This window comes from Podarcis cretensis (genome assembly GCF_951804945.1).
Source record: "Podarcis cretensis genome assembly, chromosome: 2".
Lineage (NCBI taxonomy): Eukaryota > Metazoa > Chordata > Lepidosauria > Squamata > Lacertidae > Podarcis > Podarcis cretensis.
The window spans coordinates 109,023,002-109,045,060 of NC_137171.1; the positions used below are offsets into that span (position 1 = coordinate 109,023,002).

The 22,059-nt window shown below is 47.5% G+C and overlaps 2 protein-coding genes across 3 annotated transcripts in view; one reads left to right on the plus strand and one right to left on the minus strand.

Moving 5' to 3' along the window:
• The window catches only part of LOC307208693 (uncharacterized protein), a 188,950-nt gene that overhangs the window by 94,300 nt on the left and 72,591 nt on the right, over positions 1 to 22,059 (minus strand). The gene's annotated exons all lie outside the window — the stretch shown is intronic.
• Positions 446 to 19,672, plus strand: LOC307208763 (uncharacterized protein). Of its 2 annotated transcripts, none has more exons than XM_079963703.1 (4): positions 446 to 1,771; positions 4,015 to 4,128; positions 6,557 to 7,170; positions 18,404 to 19,672. In XM_079963703.1, exons 1-4 carry the CDS (start codon positions 1,225 to 1,227, stop codon positions 18,455 to 18,457), a joined length of 1,329 nt encoding a protein of 442 aa, XP_079819829.1. In that variant the 5' UTR covers positions 446 to 1,224; the 3' UTR covers positions 18,458 to 19,672. The 2 variants fall into 2 exon arrangements, with proteins under 2 accessions (XP_079819829.1, XP_079819830.1); XM_079963704.1 differs by lacking the exon at positions 18,404 to 19,672 and adding an exon at positions 10,121 to 13,674.

A 22,059-nucleotide genomic window follows, 5' to 3' on the forward strand; every position in this document is an offset into this window, starting at 1 on the left:
TTTATATTGTACGCTGCTTAGAGATTCTTTTAAAACACTAAGCTGATTGTAACAACAACAACAATTGCAACCAGCTTAGTATTATTGTTACAATCAGCTTTATTATATTATTATTATTATTATTATTATTATTATTATTATTATATTTGTAGCCCGCCCATCTGAGTTGAAACTGCCCAATTTCCCCACACACACTCCTGTTGCAAAGGGGGATGTTAACAGTGCAGATTAAGAGAAATGTCAGGGAAATTGATAGGCCAGAATACCAGCCCTGTGGAAGTAATTTGGAAAGAGTGTCTTCCAGAAACAAACCAACAAACAAAAATGTATAAAATTTGGTAGATATAAAAACTCAGATACAAGAATGACCATATCTCTCTTTTTTGTTTTGTTTTACTTTTCCTAGCCATGAAAACCCATGAAAACACTTTTGTGAGTATTGAAAAAAGCGTGTGGCTTTCTTCAATGACAGAACGTCCTCCTGTGGCACCTTAAAGGAAAGGAAACTCATTGTGGTAGCAGTTTTTGTGGGCCGGACGCCACTTCGGTGCATGCTTGACCCTTGGGGTCCCTTACAGCTCTACAGATCTATGAACCAAGTCATCCTTTGTGTCAGCAAATGCATCTATTGCAGCCTGTAAACTTGACCCGTCCATCAGAATTTCATCCCACCGATGAAGAGACCTGTTATCTCAAAATGGACCGCCTACTTTCCACCTCACCTCAGGTGACTTTCCACTCGAGTTTGGAGGTTTCGACGTTTCATATTGTGAGGTTTTCCTCAGAATTCCTGTGGTAATTTTTGACTGTTTTGCAGCCAGAGCAGTGCCGGATTTATGTATAAGCTAAACAAGCTATAGCTTAGGGCCCCACTCTCTTGGCCCTCCCCCCTCAAAAAAATTTCACTATTAATATACTTCTTAATTGCAATTCAGTTCAACAATTACTTTGATCAAATACATTTTTTGTTATGTGCAAATGGCTTTAGATACCTATTAGGTCCATAAATTACCACATTGCATATATTCAACACAAAAAACAGCGACAGTTTGTTGTTGACAAAGGACAGCTGGATATATAAAGGGCCCCATTACCTCCAGTAGCTTAGGGCCTCATCAAACCTAAATCCGGTGTTATCCCCACTTCCCAATTTTTTAGGAAAAGCTGGAGACGGTTTCTAGGAAATAAAAATAGGACTCTTCCTTCTGGGGCAGAAGGTTTTTCATGGAAGCACCGCCACAGCCAAGAACATCGGGTATAAGGAAGGAGTACCCGTGCCCGGACTGCGGGAGGCATTTTAAACGGAACTCTCACCTTGTCCGACATAAAAGGCTCCACACGGGTGAGAAGCCTTACAAATGCCCGGAGTGTGGGAAGAGCTTCCGGCAGAGCACGGATGTTAATACGCACCGGAGAATCCACACAGGAGAAACGCCCTTTCACTGTATCCAGTGTGGGAAAAGCTTTCGCTACCGGACGGGTCTCGTGAAGCACGTGAGGGGCCACGAGGAAGAGAAAGCGAAGGCCTGCCGGAGTTGCCTGGAATGTGGGAAAATCATCAGCGGCACTTTAGTCTCCGTTGCCAGCCAGACGTCTCCTGCAGTGGGCAGATCCCATAAATGCCCCGACTGTGAGGAAAACACCCAAGAGAGCCCCCATCTTGTCGTGCACGTACCGGGCCGTGCAACGGAAGAAAACTATATGTGTCCCGACTGCGGAGAAGGGTTTTGCCACAGCTTTCAGCTTATTGGACACAGGAACCTTCACGCCAGTGAGGAAATTCTGTATTCATCTGTGTTTGTTTCTGGGTCGCACCGCTTTGCTCCAAGGGAGCGCTAAGTGCACACACTGTGGGATATGCTTAGCGCATTGCCGCCTCTGATCCTTATGGGCATAGGGTGCATAAACTGGGAGTCCCAGTACAGTGGTACCTCGGTTTAAGAACAGTCCTGTTTGCGAACAATTCGGTTTACGAACTCCGCAAAACCAGAAGTAGTGTCCCGGTTTGTGAACTTTACCTCGGTCTAAGAACGGAAGCCAAACGGTGGAAGGGCACTGTGGCAGGAGGCCTCTTTAGGGAAAGTGCGCCTCAGTTTAAGAACGGTTTCAGTTTAAGAACAGACTTCCGGAACGGATTAAGTTCGTAAACCAAGGTACCACTGTATATATGTTGCCTCTTCACCCTTCCTGTGCCTTTCTCACCACCAACACCTTGCCTCTTCCACCCCCACTGCTTATGGGGACGGGATGTGCAAGCTTTATGGCTTTTTATTGCATCTCCATTGTTTTTTTTGCCTTGTGCTTTCCTTATGTTACAGTCTGAATTTTGTGGGATGCCAGTGTCAATCCGTTCAACTTCCAGAATGTTCGGAAACCAAGGTGCGGCTTCTGATTGGCTGCAGGAAGCTGCTGCAGCCAATCGGAAGCTGCGTCAGACATTCAGGTTCCAAAGGACGTTCGCAAACCGGAACACTCACTTCCAGGTTTGCGGCGTTCGGGAGCCAAAACGTTCGACTCACAAGGTATTCGGGATCCGAGGTACGACTGTACAGTAAAATACAGAATGTAAAAAAAAGAAAAGCCGATTGAAAATCAAATCTAACAATGGCTGTGACGGGGAAGAAAAATCACTAAGTGGTCTACCAAGACCACCAGCCATTTTTGAGCGGTGTGTGGGGGGAAAAGTTTGGGAACTGCTGGATTAAAAGATGTAAATGTTGTTGACCATAATAGTTTTATTACATAATATATAATGAAATAATGAAGATCTGTATCTCGGCAGTAGAGCATGCAGAAGTCCCCAGACTCAATCCCTGGCCTCTCCAGGTCAGACTGGGGAGCAGCTGCTAGTCAGTGCAGGGAATACTAAACTATATGGGCCAATGGTCTGACTCAATACAAGGCAGCTTCCTAAATTCCTGCTATAATAATAAATTAATAATAATATTTTTTTATTTATACCCCGCCCTTCCCAGTTCAGAAAACCAGGCTCAGGGCGGATAACAACAAATTTAAAACACTTAATTGATGCAACAAAAAACAGCATAAAATACAGTATGAAACGTGAATAATAAATTCAGAATTCAAAAATCAATTTAGGGGTAAAATCCATCCAATAAACATTAGATGATCACCAGGGCTAGCTGGCTAAATTAGTCCTATTTGGGCCAGCGAGGAGACCAGGGGAGAATTAGCTGTGGGGTCTCAGAGCGGGTAATCTTCATAAAAGCGGAGGGGGAGGGAAGGAAGGGGAATAAAATACCAGGCTAAGTTCAAATCGAAAGCCAGGCGGAATAGCTCTGTCCTACAGGCCCTGCAGAAGGAAGTTAAATCCTGCAGGGCCCTGGTCTCATGGGACAGAGCATTCCACCAGGTTGGAGCCATCACTGAGAGGCCCTGGCTCTGGTGGAGGATAATCTGACTTCCTTAGGGCCCGGGACCTCTAAACTAGGATTATTCATGGACCTTAAGGTCCTCTGCGGGGCATACCAGGAGAGGTGGTCCTGTAAATCCGAGGGCCCAAAGCCACAAATGCAATATAACACAATATTAGTAATTTTGTATTATTTTTAAACACCCTTTTGAGTCACTGGCCATTTAGCAACATGTATTTTCTTAATAAAAAGGTTTCTGTACTCCTGAACCAGATATTGAATGGGGAGCCATACTTAAATGAATCAGCACTTGGTGCAAAATAAATATTTGGTGGTGGTGGTTGTTTAGGATTGCATTTGGTTTTAGTTTTTCAAAAAGGCCACTGAGGTGCACTGAGTAAGTTTACCTTTTCTAGCTGCTGCAGCAGCTGTGTCATGTCCACTGATGTGAGCATAACATAGCAGGGTGAACTTACTTTGCCACTTAATTTTGTGGCTTTCAGCGGGGGAGCAATGGTTGTGTGGTGCTAGGAGTCATCTGTCTGGGAGCAGCATAAAGGAAAATCTAGCCTAGCAGAAATCTGGCCACTCCATAAAAATTGCTCATTTAATCTTGTTATCTTTCCCCGCTTTGTGCCAGGATTTCAGATTCCTAATCCCGGTACTCTCTGCGTCCTGGAGCCGGGCGTGGCGCCTTTGCCCTCGGACCATCAGGATGAGGAACAGAGGGAGAGTCCAGGAAGCATCTGTAGAGGTGAGGGACCCTGCTAGCTGAAGATCTGATGAGGAATGGGGGGCTTCTGAAGGAGATTCTCTGCTTTACATAGCTCCCTGTCTTTCCCCCATGACTCTTAGGCCCTATCTGCGCTACACATTTAGAGCAATTTTGTTGGCATCCGTCTGGTAAAACTTTATTCGCATTAGCCAATGGCCATAGCAACAATAAAACAATACAGTACAGTGGTACCTCGGGTTACAGATGCTTCAGGTTACAGACGCTTCAGGTTACACACTCCACTAACCCAGAAATAGTACCTCGGGTTAAGAACTTTGCTTCAGGATGAGAACAGAAATCGTGCTCCGGCGGCACGGCGGCAGCTGGAGGCCCCATTTGCTAAAGTGGTGCTTCAGGTTAAGAACAGTTTCAGGTTAAGAACGGACCTCCGGAACGAATTAAGTACTTAACCCAAGGTACCGCTGTAAATGCAGAAAGAGAAATTGGATATAAGAGCACAAATTAAAGTCCTGAATCAGCAGTCAGTTAGTGGCCCTTATTCTGATTGCCCCTGCTATGAACCTAGCAACCTTTGCTGTTATCTGCTCATTTTGATCTGATAGAAGAAAGGACATTGTGGCAGTGGTTGAGCGCCCTGGGATGGTTAGTACGAGTGGGGTGAGGATCTCGTACCTCACGTCTTTGTAGAGAATACAGGACAGGAGGATGTGTGCCGCTGTTTCGGTTCTACCGTCTCCACAGGGGAAAAGACGTTTCTCATGTGGGATCTTTTGGAATCGACCCTCAAGTACCGCAGATGGCAAAACATCCAGTCTTGCAAGTGTAAAAGCACATCTGTATTTTGGGATTATAAGTTTGTGCAGATAGGGGGCCAGAGAATCAAAATGGAAAGGTGGGAAATGAACATACCAAGGGCAGGATTTCCTTATAGTGGCCAGGTTGTTCTGATGACATCCGTCTGTCTCGAGAGACAATGGAGTGTGCCTCCGGGGGGGGGGGGGATGAAGTCAAATCCCTGTGTTAACAGCACTAAACGGCCTTGGTCCAGTATACCTGAAGGAGCGTTTCCACCCCCATCGGTCTGCCCGGACGCTGAGGTCCAGCTACGAGGGCCTTCTGGTGGTTCCCTTGCTGCGAGAAGCCAAGTTACAGGGAACCAGGCAGAGGGCCTTCTCGGTAGTGGCACCCGCCCTGTGGAACGCCCTCCCACTAGATGTCAAAGAGAAAAATAACTATCAAACTTTTAGAAGACATCTGAAGGCAGCCCTGTTTAGGGAAGCTTTTAATGTTTAATAGGTTATTGTATTTTAGTGTTTTGTTGGAAACCCAGCCAGATGGGCGGGGTATAAATAAATTATTATTATTATTATTATTTTATTATGTGACCTCTCCAGGGCACAAACCTGGGCAGTGTGTATGGAGGTCCTGGGCTGCCCAGATAAGACCCCCTCTCAGCCTCTCTGAGGTAGTTTGCAGGAAAGCAGAGAAATGCGTTTGCCACCAGCTTGGCTGCAGGAATTGCCGGAAGGAGGCGTACAAGGCGCTATCCAACCATCTTAGGGACTCCACTCCCTAGGGTTTACTCCTTAGCCTTTTCTTCTCCCGAAGATGTCCCACCAGGCAGCCGAGGTTTAGGACCAGAGTGTCGTAACACTTTAAACAGACCCCGCTTCCTCCAGAGACTCCAGGGAACTATAGCTTGTTAAGGGTGCTGAGTAGGGCTGGGCGAGACCTAGTTTCCAACGTTGCAGTATATATCACCAGCTAAACATCACCATATACCTGTATATCACAGTGTCTGTAATAAGGATGGAGTGTTGGTTGGCTTCACGGTTTTCTCCACATTGTGATTTTTGCAAAGCACACATATGAGGGCTGAGCAAGGTGTCAATATATTGTCAAAAATCGGTTTGGAGTCCATATCGTGGTAACAGTTTCATAATATCCAACATGGCGATATAGCGCGAATCACAATGGGTGCAGGGGCTATGTAAAGAAATCGCAATGGGAGAAGAAAGCACGTCAAAGTGCAAGTAGATAAATAGGTACTGCTCCGGCGGGAAGGTAAACGGCGTTTCCGTGTGCTGTTCTGGTTCGCCAGAAGCGGCTTAGTCATGCTGGCCACATGACCGGAAGATGTACGCCGGCTCCCTCGGCCAGTAAAGCGAGATGAGCACCGCAACCCCAGAGTCGGTCACGACTGGACCTAACGGTCAGGGGTCCCTTTACCTTTACCTAAACTGCTTTTAAGGTGTTCCCAATGGTAATTGCTTTTGGAATGCACGAATCTGCTTTCGAATGTCCTTGCTTTTGTTTTTAAATTTGCGTATCTGTTTGCCATTCTGGGTTCCTTGGGGAGGAAGGGCCTGGGTATAAAGTCAAGGGCAGAATAATGGTGGCTGTCATTCACGCGCCCTCTTTTGTGACCCTGTGACTTCTGTTCCAGCCTGTGATGATGCTGTGCCCACGGAGTGTGAGGAAGAGGACCCCTCATCCCATGAGAGACTTTCTCGGACGTTACTGGGCAGGCTGCAGTTACTGGATCCCGGAAGGAAAGAGGCCTCTAAGGCGAGGCCCGGCTTCTCCAGGGGGCAGTGGAAACGGCCGGCGGCGAGGGGAAGGGAATCGGCGGAGGACGGGAGTGCCGCCTCTCCTGTGTGTGAGCGGTTCCTCCGCTCAGAGAGGAGGCACCTCTGCTTCATGTGTGGGAAGAGGTTCCGGTACGAGTCCCACCTGGTCACTCACGAGCGGATCCACACGGGAGAGAAGCCCTTCGAATGCAGCACCTGCCACAAGACCTTCCGGGACCGCTCAGACCTGAGCAAGCACCAGAAAACTCACTCGGCGGACAAACCTTACAAGTGTCTTGACTGCGGCAAAAGCTTTCACCACCAGTTGACCTTTATTAGGCACCAGAGGCTTCATCCCAGGGAGAGCTCCTCCTGCGATCCGGGCCGGGTGTATTTTGCCATCCTCCCCTCGTACCACGTGGGCGCAGAGATGAGCATTGGGGATGAGACGGAGCCCCCCGAGAGCCTTGGCTTTCCTTTTAAACAAAAAGTAAGTTTCTAGCCCTTAAGGTAGCGAAGGTGGGATTGAAAGCAATGGGGCAAAGGGGGCAGAACCAGAGATAGGGCCTGAGTGGGTTTCCTGCCAGAGTTCTTAAGAATTCCACATCACTTGCCTCCTTGGTCCAGTATTTTCTTTTGAATGCAAGCAGGGTATACACACACACACACGCGCACACACACACACACTGAGAGCCAGTGTGGTGTTGTGGTTAAGAGTGGTGGACTCGTAATCTGGTGAACTGGGTTTGCTTCTCCGCTCCTCCACATACAGCTGCTGGGTGACCTTGGGCCAGTCACACTTCTCTGAAGTCTCTCAGCCCCACTCACTTCACAGAGTGTTTGTTGTGGGGGAGGAAGGGAAAGGAGAATGTGAGCCGCTTGGAGACTCCTTAGGGTAGGGATAAAGCGGGATATCAAATCCAAATCCAAACACACACACACACTGAGAGAACCTTGCCTTTCAATGCTTTAGCTGTAGGAAAATATTTCAACCCATTTGCATCAGAGTTCTTCTTGGATACTCGAAGCTGTTGAGGTTGGTGCGGTTTTAGAGTACCTTTCCAATGCCCCCTTTTCTTCTCCATCAGCTGAGGAGCCCCCAGGAGGCAAGGCTGTCAGGTCACAACGCCAGATATGGGGTGGGGGAAACCCTAAGGGCCTAGCCAGGGTGGCTGAGGCAACCCAATCAGATGGGAGGCATATAAATAATAAAATGATGATGATGAATTTCAGTAGGGACAAATGTAAGGTTCTGTACTTAGACAGGAAGAACCAGCTGCACAAATATAATATAAGGGACACCTGGCTTGCTATCAGTACATGTGAGACGGATTTAGGAGTCTTGGTGGACCACAAGCTTAACATGAGTCAACAGTGTGATGCAGCAGCAAGAAAAGATAATGCTATTTTGGAACGCCCTCCCATCCGATGTCAAAGAGATAAACAACTACCTGACATTTAGAAGACATCTGAAGGCAGCCCTGTTCAGGGAAGTTTTTTATGTGTGACATTTTAATGTATTTTTAATCTTTGTTGGAAGCCGCCCAGAGTGGCTGGGGAAACCCAGCCAGATGGGCGGGGTACAAATAATAAGTTATTATTATTATATAGGCTGATCTGTATAGTTTCCAGATCAAGGGAAGTCATAATACTGCTCTGTTCTGCCTTAGTCAGACCACACTTGGAATACTGTGTCCAATTCTGGGCACCACGATTTAAGAAGGATGTTGAAAAGCTGGAACGTGAGCAGAGGAGGGTGACCAAGATGATCAAAGGTCTGGAAACTAAGCCTTATGAGGCGCTCTTAAAGGAGCTGGGAATGTTTAGCCTGGGAAAGAGGAGACTGAGATGAGATATGACAGCCATCTTCAAATATCTTAACGGCTGTCACATGGAGGAGGGAGCATGCTTGTTTTCTCCTGCTCTGGAGGCTAGGACTTGAACCAATGGCTTCAAGTTGCAAGGAAGGAGATTCTGACTAAACATTCGACTTCCAAAGCGTTCGGAAACCAGTGTGCAGCTTCCGATTGGCTGCAGGAAGCCTCTGCAGCCAATCAGAAGCCGCATCGGACGTTCGGCTTCCAAAAACATTCACAAACCGAAACACTTCTGGGTTTGCGGCATTTGGGAGCCAAAACATCCATGTACCAAGGTGTTTGGGATCCAAGGTACAACTTTATTTGATATGCCAATGCTATCTCACACTTCTTTCAGTATCACTAAAAGGTATTTGTATTGAAGCTATGGCAATATGTATGTTAGTTTCGGTTTAATTGCTTGAGGAGGATCCCAGTTTCCGGGTATGTACAGTTCTGGATGCCCAGTCCCTCTGAGACTGAGTCTCCCTGCATAAGCCTTGTGTTCATCACCTGAGACCCCTTCTACGAGTGCCCCCTTTGAGGGAGGGGCAGATTGTGGCATCACGAGAACAGGCCTTTTCAGTGGTGGCTCCCCACCTGTGGAATGCTCTTGCCAGAGAGATGCGTCTGCCACTGAGTGTCATGTGATTTGTTGATACCCCAGCCGCTGTCAGTGATCATCTTTTAGTAAGAGTGGAGCAGCACCCACCCATTTTTATGTTGTTTCAGGATGAGCACTTTTAGTAATGTTATTTTATATTTCTGATGTTCTTTTAAATGTTGTCGTCTGTATCCTTTTATAACTGAAGTGAGGGACAAATAAATGCAATAGATAACTAATGGGTTCAGCTTGATAGATGAAATGATCTCATCTGTTCTTCTGCACATTCTTGGGTTTTTTTAACACTCCCCCCAGAGCCAATTTGGGGGTGCCTGAGGGGAGGCAGAGAAAGCCCAGTTGCGCTAGCAGAAACCCTTCTGTGGGCTTTCACTAGCAGGACTCATTAGTTGAATCCTGCTCTAAAAAAATAAAAATATTTGAAGCACATTCCTAACCTTTGTGGATTAAGGAAAGAGGTGGGGGGTTTATTATTATTACGGGGTGATAATATTCTGTGGTTAAACCACAGAGCCTAAGGCTTGCCAATCAGAAGGTTGGTGGTTCGAATCCCTGTGACGGGGTGAGCTCCTGTTGCTCTGTCCCTGCTCCTGCCAACCTAGCAGTTTGAAAGCACGTCAAAGTGCAAGTAGATAAATAGGTACCACTCCAGCGGGAAGGTAAACGGCGTTTCCATGCTCTGCTCCCTCGGCCAATAAAGCAAGATGAGCACCACAGCCCCAGAGTCGTCCACGACTGGACCTAATGGTCAGGGGTCCCTTTACCTTTACCTTTAATATTCTGGAATGATAGAGTTCAGTCATATGCCTTATGGAAAATGATATCTATTGTATTTTGAATTTGAACCTGAATGGTATCATTTTATAAAAAGCAAATGGTTTTTTTACTCGGCTACCATGCTGTCCTTTCTCAGCCCCCAAAGGCTTGAGTCATTTGTGGTTGTTCTCGTTTTGGCCTTGCAGGTGACAATGTGGCAAGTGTAAGGAAGGCAGAGAACTTTCTTTGGAGTGAATGTCCAGTGCTTTCACATAAAAACTTGGATGCAGTTGAAGAGATTTAAGAAATCACGTTCCAAGACCTGCAAAATGGGGTGGGGGCGAGAGACCACGTAAGCCACGGAGCTTTTCCACAGAGCAAGACATCTTGCAGAAAGAGGAGTCCATCGCCTGCCGGAGATTTGATCGAAACCACATTCCGGTTTAGAAGCCACGCAGCCAAGTAACCACAAATTGCTGGAAAGGTTTAAAGCGATACTCGTGCACCGTTGTATGTCAAAGATTGTATGTTCTAGAGGAGTCCAGCCAAAGCACAAATTCTAGGAACATTTTTTTAATGCAAGTTTAAAGGCTAAGCTGCAAAGAATCCCTAGAATGGCAAAATCAGACCATTTCACTGCCCTTCCAGAAAGTATGCTGTGGAAAAGAACCTGTTCTGTCAGACCTTCTTTGCTGTTCCTTCTCCCTCTTCCAGTGTGCAAGCCTTGATTTATGTCAGAGAAGCCATGGCGGAGCAGGAACCCTTTTGATAAGAAAAGCTTCATATACAGTAGGAGAAAGCTTACGAATGCCCAGAGTGGGGAAATACTGTGTTGCCAAATCCTACTATTATAAAGTTACACTGTCAAGTTGCTTTGAGACTTTTTGGGCAAGAATGGTAATAAATAATATTAATAGTCCATGGCTCTGTGGTCTAAACCACTGAGCCTCTTGGGCTTGCTGATCAGAAGGTCGGCGGTTCGAATCCCCGCGACAGGGTGAGCTCCCGTTGCTCGGTCCCTGCTCCTGCCAACCTAGCAGTTCGAAAGCAAAAAAGTACAAGTAGATAAATAGGTACCGCTCCGGCGGGAAGGTAAACGGCGTTTCCGTGCCCTGCTCTGGTTTCGGTGCTACGGTGTTCCAGAAGCGGCTTAGTCATGGTGGCCACATGACCTGAAAAACTGTCTGCGGAAAAACGCCAGCTCCCTCGGCCTGTAAAGCGAGATGAACGCCGCAACCCCAGAGTCATCCGCGACTGGACTTAACTGTCAGGGGTCCTTTACCTTTTTTTTATAAGAGGGAAACCACAAGTGTGGTTGTACAGTATGCTAGAAGGAGTTTGCTTTTGAGGAAACCCCTGGCTTCACACAGGATCCCTCTGGTTGAAGGACTTAGGTTCCTACTTTTTTCCTAGACTACGTGGCAATATTATAGACACTTGTTCATTCAGAGGTTTATAAGCAGAGGCTGGTTGGTTGCCTATCATGGATGATGCAGCATAGGTGTTTGTGTGTGTGGGAACTTTTGGTCCTCTGGATGCTGCTGAACTACAACTCCCATCATCCCTGGCCGTTGGCTGTGCTTGTTGGGGCAGATGGGAGTTGTAGTTCATCAGCATCTGGAAGGCCAAAGTTTCCCACGCCTGCTATAGCAGGTGGATTTCCTTTATTGGCATGGCAGGGTCAAATACAGAGTCTTTTGAGGTCCGTTCCAATGCTATGATTGCAGCATTTGGGACTTTTTAGTTTATGGGAAATAGGAGTAAGAGACAAGAAGACGGATGTCTATAAAAGTATGCATGGGAAGGAGAAAGTGAGTCGATACAAGTTTTTCTCCCGTTCTCTCTCATAGCACTAGAACTAGTGCACATCCAGTGTACCTTGAGTGTTAGAAGATTCAGTACTTATTCACACAGCAGCACCTAGTAAAACAATGGAATTTGCTTCTACAGTGATGACCGCCATCTTGGATGGCCTTAAAAGAGGATTGGACAAATTCAGGGATGACAAGGCAAACAATGGCTACTGACTCTGATGGCTGTTCTCTGCCTCTGCTTCTGAAGAGCGGTTGCTGGAAACTCGAGGAGGGGAGAGTGGCTGTTGCGCTCGGATCCTGTTTGCCAGTTTCCCCCAGCCATCTGTTTGGCCACTGTGAGAACAGGATGCTGGCCTAGATGGGCCACTGGCCTGATCCAGTCAGCTCTTCTCACATTCTTATGATTCTGTGACATCATTTGTCAGGAATGAGCCAGCGCCAAGAGAAAGTTTGCAGCCAACTGCAGAAAGCAGCCAGGAACAGAAAGGCTTAAGTGTTAGTCAGGGAGAGCTGGCAGCTGCAGACTTTGGCTCTTCCACACCTTGACGGGCAGGGTGATAAGGCAGGAGCTGAGAGCAGGCTAGAACACAGCCAAAGCTCGCAGGATGCACAAATAGGAGCGAATGGATTCAGAGACAGCCTCTCAGAACAAGTGGGTGGGGCTGATTCACTAAGTCCCAGGAGTCGGCAAATGGGAAGGCTGCTAGACAGGAAGCAAAACAAGAGACGGAAAGGTCGTAAGTTCAATATATTCTGTTGACGCCGGAAGGAGTCTTCAGAAGGGTCATCTTGAGTAATGATGCCGGAGGCTTTGTCGGAGCCGTCCGGAGCTGTTTGTTTTTGCAATAAATCCTCCTTTTTAATTACCTACGCTTATTGTGTTATCAAGCTGGGAACCTGGACTCCTGACATCATTGCTTATAAAAATAGCCAACCAGACTGAGGTCCACCAACGATGCAGTGGCCAAGCTCATGCAACCAGCATCTTTTTCAGCCTTATGGCATGCAGCATAGATGTGTTCCTTGAGACTGAGAAGACCAGGCTGCTAAGTTGCATGTGAGCGGGCTACTTATTTGTCAAAACCTGTGGCTGCGAGTTGTACCCAGCGTTAACCTGTTCACTAGTGCAAGGGCACGCTTAATGTTGTGCAAAAGAGGAATCTGGCGCTACAGTTTTGCTAGTGGAAACTCTCTGCACAATCTGGTTTTGCTATCCGTTGCACAACAAAATCACCAACTACCTTCTTGTGTATTCTGTAGGTGCAAAACATTTCGCCAGTGGAACTGCTATACTGCCAAGAGACTTTTGACTTAGTGCTGCATAAGAAGACACAACCCTGTGTGTCCAGCACAGCCGCAACACATCAAAGGGCGGAGGGCAGGAGTGAAATGGAGAAAGCCCAGAGGAGCATCTCTGGGGATGCAGTCAGTGTGTGCAGGGACTAAAAGAATTTATGCTTCCTTACCCCTCCCATAAAAAATACAGATTCTGGGGCTGCAAAGATCCTTCTGGATTTTGCAGCCAAGGTAGCATTTTGTGCCTCAAGGCTGGCCAGAGAAAAAAGTGAGTAAAGGTCTCTTTGCTATGTTATGCAACTCTGGGGGCAAGAAACAATGTGAATAAAAGTGTAGAGGGTCTCATAAATCCAAGTTCTGCATAGGATGCTGTTTTTGCAGAAGGTAAAAAGGCATGTGTCGGCTTGTTGAAAGATGGAGTTCTCTATCATTGCGCTTCCATCTGGTCATATCCTGTGTTGTTTTTTATTTTGTGACCAGACACTGGGGACAAACAAAAAAGGGAGAGTAAAGTGATGAAATGTGACCTTTTGTTTGTTTCTTTCTTTGTTTGTTTGTTTAGCTGCTTTTTTCTCTTGCTCTTCTTTTTTATCCCGGAGACTTACTGGACTCTTAAAACTTAGCAATTAAAATCATTTGATGATTGCAAAGATTTCCTCGTTTATAGTATTTGTGGTGCTTTTCCATCAGCCAGCTACAGAATTCCAGTTTAATCAAATGAAAGCATAACTGACTCTTAACCGAACAGGGAACACGTTACGTCAAATATACCAATGGCTAACATTAAGGTCCGGTACTGGCTTATATGTAGTACATGAAAAAATGGCATTTCTATGAATTTAAGGAGAACTGGGTCAGGAATAAAAAGCAAATATTCAAAAGAAGTAGTAGACTTGCTCCTCCTCCAAACTCGCCAAGGTAACAACAACAGCATGCTACCCACTCTGACCCAACAGAACAACAGTCCAAGAATAAAATAGATTCTTAGGATTCAAATTGCTTCTCTCAAAGGAAGAGCCAGTGGTCTTTGGCAAGACAATAAACACCTCATCTTTCTCTGACATGGTGTTGACTAGGCCATAAAGCAACACTCAGATACCATAAGCCCTTTGGTTTAATATTACATTTCCTACTGAGCAAAAAATTACGTGATGTTCCAGAATTCTGGCCTGAATGGGACAGAAGGACAAATTTTCTCCTGTTTATTTGGAATGCAGGAGGTGGAATCAGGCAGGGCAGAATCTTCCAAGGGTCTCTTTGGTGCCACTGTTAGAGCTTTCACCCCATCCAGTTGCCCCATCATCAGGAAAAATAGAGGACCTGTCTCCATGTTTCTTTCAAAGTTCTGTGGCAGGATGAATGTGCTCAGGAAAGTTTGGCCTGTATCTTTTTAGCTCCCACAGCATTTAGCCTAGGCCCTGGCTCAGTCATGGCTTCCTGAAAGCAAGCTTTGGTTCACACAACTGGGTTTCCTCCTTCTGTACAGCACCCTAGAATTATTGGAGGTTCCCGCCCACACACTTCAGCTTGCGCTGTCTGCTTCTGTGGCAGCATCTTGGTAAAACCACTTCTCTCACGTTTATAGCAGAGTATTTCCCTGGAGGGACGCAGGTCCCTGCTCCTGCCAACCTAGCAGTTTGAAAGCACGTCAAAGTGCAAGTAGATAAATAGGTACCGCTCTGGCGGGAAGGTAAATGGTGTTTCCATGCGCTGCTCTGGTTCGCCAGAAGTGGCTTAGTCATGTTGGCCACATGACCCGGAAGCTGTATGCCGGCTCCCTCGGCCAGTAAAGCGAGATGAGCACCGCAACCCCAGAGTCAGCCACGACTGGACCTAATGGTCAGGGGTCCCTTTACCTTTACCTATTTCCCTGGAGGCAGGTGAAAAGAACAGCAGCTATAGTCAAATTCCTCAGTCGAGTTTCTTTATTGCTTGACTGGTTGCACAAACATTTCTATTGCAAATATATACAAACTAGCTACATTCTTTCTACACCTTTCCAGCGTGGTATAAACTCAGCATGTGTATGTGTGTGCTTTCTTCTTGATGAAGTTGCAGCCTGCAACTTCCTTTATTTGCACCTCCAGCTGACACCAATTAAGCCACGACTGCCACTCCCACACACTAAAGAAAATTCTGGAACTCCATTTAAAGCTCATAGGAACTTTGATCTGTTTCATGAAGGATGTTTTCCTAACAAAAACCTGGAAAATAACTGCAAAAAGAAAAGGAAAAGAAAAGAGAAGCCAAAGCCAGCTTGAAAACAGCTTGGCGTTAGACCTGCTTGATGTTTTCTACATTTGTGGAGCCACCACCAGAAAACCCCTGGCCTGGGAGCCTGGCAGAGTGTGGTAGAGAACATACTCAAAGCGTTTGGCAGAGGTAAGTGGAAACAATGGCAGCTGGGCCTTTAGGGTAAATGAGGTATCAGAGTTTTTAGGGGCTAACCAGGCTGGGATAGTTGGGATAGTTGTTGAATGTAGTTGAATGTAGATTTTTCAATTTCGTTGTTCTGTTTGGGACAATGACAATAAAGATTATCGTATCATAACCTCAGTGTGCCCTTAGCCATCCTCCTGCTTTCTTGCTACCAGCTTACGACTTACTATATCACCACAGGAGGTGTAGCAGTGCCTTGATCGTTTCCTCCTCCTTAGTTCCAGTAGGTAGAATGGAGACTTTCCCATCCCACGAATCCGGTTTGTGGACCAGAAAAGCGAAGTCACCCTTTCATGTGCATCAAGACACACATCTTTATTATTATTTCATTTTCCTGGAGCTCTGTCCACCCCAAATCCTGGGAACAGGAATGGGTGTAGCCAGCACAGGAGCTAACTCCTTGGGGCGTGGCGGCTTTGACCCACCACAATAAATATTAGAGGGTCGCGGGTGGCGCTGTGGGTAAAAGCCTCAGCGCCTAGGGCTTGCCGATCGGAAGGTCGGCGGTTCGAATCCCCGCGGCGGGGTGCGCTCCCGCTGCTCAGTCCCAGCGCCTGCCAACCTAGCAGTTCGAAAGCACCCCCGGGTGCAAGTAGATAAATAGGGACCGCTTACTGGCGGGAAGGTAAACGGCGTTTCCGTGTGCTGCGCTGGCTCGCCAGATGCAGCTTTGTCACGCTGGCCACGTGACCCGGAAGTGTCTCCGGACAGCGCTGGCCCCTGGCCTCTTGAGTGAGATGGGCGCACCAACCCCAGAGTCTGTCAAGACTGGCCCGTACGGGCAGGGGTACCTTTACCTTTACCTTTAATAAATATTAGAGAATGGCATTGTCATTGAAACGGTGTGCATGCACCACACCATGTAATTGATTATGTGGGGCGCGGCTTACCTGCAACCCCCCCATATTTTATTCAAGTTGGTACCCCCTGGTAGTCAGGCTTTATGTTAGTGGGGGGGGGGAGAACCTCAGTTAGTTATTTTGCATCGATTTACTTTATTTAGGGGGACACCAGCCCTTCCTTGCCCCCCTTGGCTACACCCATGGGGACGGGGGGGCGGAGGGGGGGCTGGTGAAGAGAAACCCCAGTGCCGAAAGTTGCCGCGGCCACCAGAGGCCTCTTGCTTTAAGCTCGCCCAGCCGAGAGGAAGCTGCTCTTCTCTTCCTCCTCTGCTCAGGAACATCCTGGCTCCGAGTGGGCCACGCCGGCGCCGTCTGCAGCGCCGCTTTCTCCTCCGAGGGAGCCTGCAGGCGGGAGGCAGAGAGGCAGCCGCCGGGGCGCGCTGCGCTTCCTCCTCCCTCCCTCCCTCCCTCCTTCCTCTCGGAGCCCGACCGGAGTGGGAACTGACGCGCCCCAGCCTTTGTCGAGCGGGATAGGCGGGAGGAGGGGGGGGCGAGGAGGCTCTTGCGGGAACAATCCCGGGTGAGTGAGACAGATGCCAGGAGGAAGCGCGGTGGGGCAGCGCGATCCGGGATGAAAGTTGCGGGTGGCGCTGGGGATGCGCGCACGCTTGCGCTTGCAAGGAACGCGGCGCAGGATGGAATTTGGCACGCGTTGCGCGCGGAGGAGAGGGGCGCAGCAGAGCAAGGGAGATGGTTTTCTTTTGTGATTATTTCCACGCCAGAGGGGTGGGGTGTGAACTCTCTACTAATGAGAAGTAATAGCTCTTTCTGCAGGGGGAGAAGGGGAGGTTGCAGGACACGATTTGACGCCGATCCAGGTCACATTTCAAGCTTTGGCGTTGCAGCAAGGGATGCGATCCAGGAGGAGAAAGGTTCTCCGTGGCTACTACTAGCCAAGAGGGCTATGTTGCACATCCAGTGTTGGAGGCAGTATGCTCTGCTATCGAACATTGGGGAATCACACGAGAGGAGAGCAAGGGTGCAGTCTGCTCCTACTTAAGGGCTTTGCACAGGCATCTGGTTAGTACAGTGGTAATAATAATAATAATAATCATGTGCAAGTAGATAAATAGGTACCGCTCCGGCGGGAAGGTAAACGGCGTTTTTCCGTGTGCTGCTCTGGTTTGCCGGAAGCGGCTTAGTCATGCTGGCCACATGACCTGGAAGCTGTACACCAGCTCCCTCGTCCAATAAAGTAAGATGAGCGCCGCAACCCCAGAGTTGGCCACGACTGAACCTAATGGTCAGGGGTCCCTTTACCTTTACCTTATTATTTATACCCCGCCCATCTGGCTGGGTCCCCCCAGCCACTCTGGGAGGCTTCCAACAAAACACTAAAATACAATAACCTATTAAACATTAAAAGCTTCCCTAGCCTTTAGATGTCTTCTAAAAGTTGGTAGTTAGTTATTTTTCTCTTTGACATCTGGTGAGAGGGCGTTCCACAGGGCGGGTGCCACTACTGAGAAGGCCCTCTGACTGGTTCCCTGTAACTTGGCTTCTCGCAGCGAGGGAACCACCAGAAGGCCCTCGGCACTGGACCTCAGGGTCCGGGCAGAGCGATGGAGGTGGTGCCTCGGGTTAAGTACTTAATTCATTCTGGAGGTCTGTTCTTAACCTGAAACTGTTCTTAACCTGAAGCACCACTTTAGCTAATGGGGCCTCCTACTGCCGCTGCACCACCACTGCACGATTTCTGTTCTCATCCTGAGGCAAAGTTCTTAACCCAAGGTAATATTTCTGGGTTAGCTGGGTTTCTGACCCCCCACTGTTCAGCAACAGTAGCAACAAAATAATTCTCCCCACTAAAATTAGGCTGCTGAAATGAAGAAAGCAAAGCAGGAGAGAACTTCTGTATGAAGAGTCTGTAGGCAAAATTCAGCTTCGGTACTGAGAATTCATTCCTATGCTCAGAATGTGCTCAGAGGTAGCCCTGTTCTTTAATTCTAAGGATGTGTTAGAATTACATATTCTAGTAGCTCTGGTTGATAGATGCAGTTCTAGTTTTTAAAAAAATCTGGATTCTCTTTTCTTTCAGCCACTGAATAGAAAATGGAGGAGACTTTTCGGAAGGAAAGTCCTGAACAGGTGAAACTGCATAAGGCAGCAGCAGAAATATCCCTGTGGAGTTGCTCCCAAGTAGATGATGATTCTGAAAATCATCAGGGGCCAGAAACACAAATGAATAAGTGCTCTGAATCGAAAAGGCAGAAGTGTGTCTCTTCCCAAGGAGACCCCAAGGAAGCAAGGAAGCTGCCTGTTCAACAAAGAAATCGGATATCAAAGAAACAGCACCCTTGCCCTGAGTGCGGGAAAGTCTTCAACAGGACCTCGGCCCTCAATGCACATCAGAGAATCCACACAGGTGAGAAGCCCTACAAGTGTGCAGAGTGCGGGAAGAGCTTCAGTAAGAGTTCGCACCTCATTGCTCATCAGAGAATCCACACAGGTGAAAGGCCGTACACCTGTATGACTTGTGGGAAAAGCTTCAACCACTCCTCACATGTCATTACCCACCAGAGAACCCACACAGGGGAGAAACTCTATAAATGCCTCGAGTGTGGGAAAAACTTCCGGTACAGCTCCGATCTCATCAGGCACCAGATCGAGCACGCGGGAGAAAAACCTTACCAGTGCTCCGACTGTGGGAAGTGCTTCAACCGGAGCTCAAACCTCCTTATTCATCAGAGAATACACACAGGCGAGAAACCGTACAAGTGCCTCGAGTGCGGGAGGAGCTTCAGCTACAGCTCCGTCCTCATCAAGCACCAAAAAGTACACACCTCCGAGAAGCCTTATAAATGTCCTGACTGTGGGGAAGGTTTTCACGTGAACGCAAGTCTCCTCACACACCAGAGAGTTCACACAGGAGAAAAACACTACTCGTGCTCACAGTGTGGGAAAAGTTTCCGATGGATCTCACACCTTACCAGGCATCAGAAGATCCACATGGCAGCGAAACCTGTTTAAACACTCGGAACACTGGGAAATCATCCGTATGTGCTCAGATCTTAAGTTGGAGTATACTTTTGTTTAGTGTATTCTTCCATTATCATTCCTTTGATCTCTTGCCTAATTTTACAATGTAAGACACTTGGGGGAAGGAATTTTTCCATATTATTCTTTTGTATTTGTTTGTGTGTGTGTGCGCACACACACACATATGAAAATATCACTGTATCAGTAATAAAACACTTCAATCCAACAGCTGACTTTTGATGGCTCAAGATAAGCCGGGGCGAACCGTATTTGTATTTATTTATTTATTTGAAAAAATTGTTTGCATTTTATATTTGTTACTTTCCTGAGCCGAAGAGATTGACTCAAATAAATACCATAGGTGCTACCTCCTCCTCCTCCTCTGTGTTGTTGTCCTGGTGCCCTTCTGCTTAACAAATAAGAACTGCAAGCTAAGGGAAATAGGATGCAACTCTGGAATGTCTTTTGTAAGTCTCCCATTGTAAGACCTCTTCCCAAAACTTTGGAGAGGTGCTCAGAGAGCTCTCAGGAAAAGCACTTCCACAGGCCTGCTTCCTGAAATCCTTCAGTGGCAAATGCCGGAGACCTACATTGGTTCCCAGTATGTTTCTGAGCATAATTCAGAGTGTTAGCGCTGACCTTTAAAGCCCTAAACGGCCTCGGCCCAGTATACCTGAAGGAGCATCTCCACCCCCATCGTTCAGCCTGGACACTGAGGTCCAGCTCGGAGGGCCTTTTGGCGGTTCACTCCCTGCGAGAAGTGAAGCTACAGGGAACCAGGCAGAGGGCCTTCTAGGTAGTGGCGCCCGCCCTGTAGAACGCCCTCCCATCAGATGTCAATGAAATGAACAATTATGTAACCTTTAGAAGACATCTGAAGGCAGCCCTGTACAGTGGTACCTCGGGTTAAGTACTTAATTTGTTCTGGAGGTCCGTACTTAACCTGAAACTGTTCTTAACCTGAAGCACTACTTTAGCTAATGGTGCCTCCTGCTGCCACCGCGCTGCCGGAGCCCGATTTCTGTTCTTATCCTGAAGCAAAGTTCTTAACCTGAAGCACTATTTCTGGGTTAGCGGAGTGTGTAACCTGAAGCGTATGTAACCCGAGGTACCACTGTATAGGGAAGTTTTTAATGTTTGTCTTATTATGCTTTTATATATGTTGGAAGCCTCCTAGAGTGGCAACCCAGTCAGATGGGTGGGGTAAAATAACAGCAACAGCACCACCACCACCACCAACAAATTACTGCTACTACTACTACTAGAGGAGGTTAAGGGGTGATATGATAGCCATGTTCAAATATATAAAAGGATGTCACATAGAGGAGGGAGAAAGGTTGTTTTCTGCTGCTCCAGAGAAGCGGACACGGAGCAATGGTTCCAAACTGCAAGAAAAAAGATTCCACCTAAACATTAGGAAGAACTTCCTGACAGTAAGAGCTGTTCAACAGTGGAATTTGCTGTCAAGGAGTGTGGTGGAGTCTCCTTCTTTGGAGGTCTTTAAGCAGAGGCTTGACAACCATATGTCAGGAGTGCTCTGATGGTGTTTCCTGCTTGGCAGGGGGTTGGACTCGATGGCCCTTGTGGTCTCTTCCAACTCTATGATTCTATGATTCTACTACCACCATTAAGGCAGAGAGTTGTTCCATGTAGGACACTCTTATCTTTGGAACTCCCTTGTCAGATCCTGGCTTTTTAATCCGTTCTGTGTTGCTAAACACTTTTGGCAGGGCTGGTAGCCTTTTTGCCTTCAAGGCCAAATACAGCAGTGGGTGGGTCCACTGACTGGGTGTTTCTTGGTTCCACTCTTGCCTGTTGCCTCAGGCAACACATTATCTTGACCCAACCCTCGCACTCTGACATGAAGCATCTCATCTTGGAACGCTGCAGAGGAAGAATGCAAATTCTAGCACACATATGTATGGGCAATAAGTCTTACGAGTTCTGCAAATCTAGACGGGAGTTAAGCACAGTGGTCAGGTTGCAAGGAAGCAATGCCTCTTCATACTTTCAGTCAGGGACGGATTTAGGTTTGATGAGGCCCTAAGCTACTGAAGGCAATGGGGCCCTTTATATGTCCAGCTGTCCTTTGTCGGCAACAAATTGTCACTTTTTTTGTGTGTTGAATATATGCTATATGGTAATTTATGGACCTAAAGGTAAAGGTAAAGGTACCCCTGCCCGTACGGGCCAGTCTTGACAGACTCTGGGGTTGTGCGCCCATCTCACTCAAGAGGCCAGGGGCCAGCGCTGTCCGGAGACACTTCCGGGTCACGTGGCCAGCGTGACATCACTGCTCTGGCGAGCCAGAGCCGCACACGGAAACGCCGTTTACCTTCCCGCTGGTAAGCGGTCCCTATTTATCTACTTGCACCCGGAGGTGCTTTCGAACTGCTAGGTTGGCAGGCGCTGGGACCGAGCAGCGGGAGCGCACCCCGCCGCAGGGATTCGAACTGCTGACCTTTCGATCGGCAAGTCCTAGGCGCTGAGGCTTTAACCCACAGCGCCACCTGCGTCCCAATTTATGGACCTAATAGGTATCTAAAGCCATTTGCACATAACAAAATATGTATTTTATCAAATTAATTGTTGAACAGTTAAGAAGAAGCATATTAATAGTGAATTTTTTTAGGGGGGGCCCTAAGCTATACTTTGCACTGGATTATGGAGAAAGCTAGAGAGTTCCAGAAAGACATCTACTTCTGCTTCATTGAC

Coding starts and splice junctions, on each gene's coding strand:
- LOC307208763 (XM_079963703.1), top strand. CDS start 1,225: ATGGAAGCACCGCCACAGCCAAGAACATCGGGTATAAGGAAGGAGTAC. Junction 1,772..4,014: donor ACACAGGAACCTTCACGCCA/GTGAGGAAATTC, acceptor GCTTTGTGCCAG/GATTTCAGATTCCTAATCCC. Junction 4,129..6,556: donor TCCAGGAAGCATCTGTAGAG/GTGAGGGACCCT, acceptor CTTCTGTTCCAG/CCTGTGATGATGCTGTGCCC.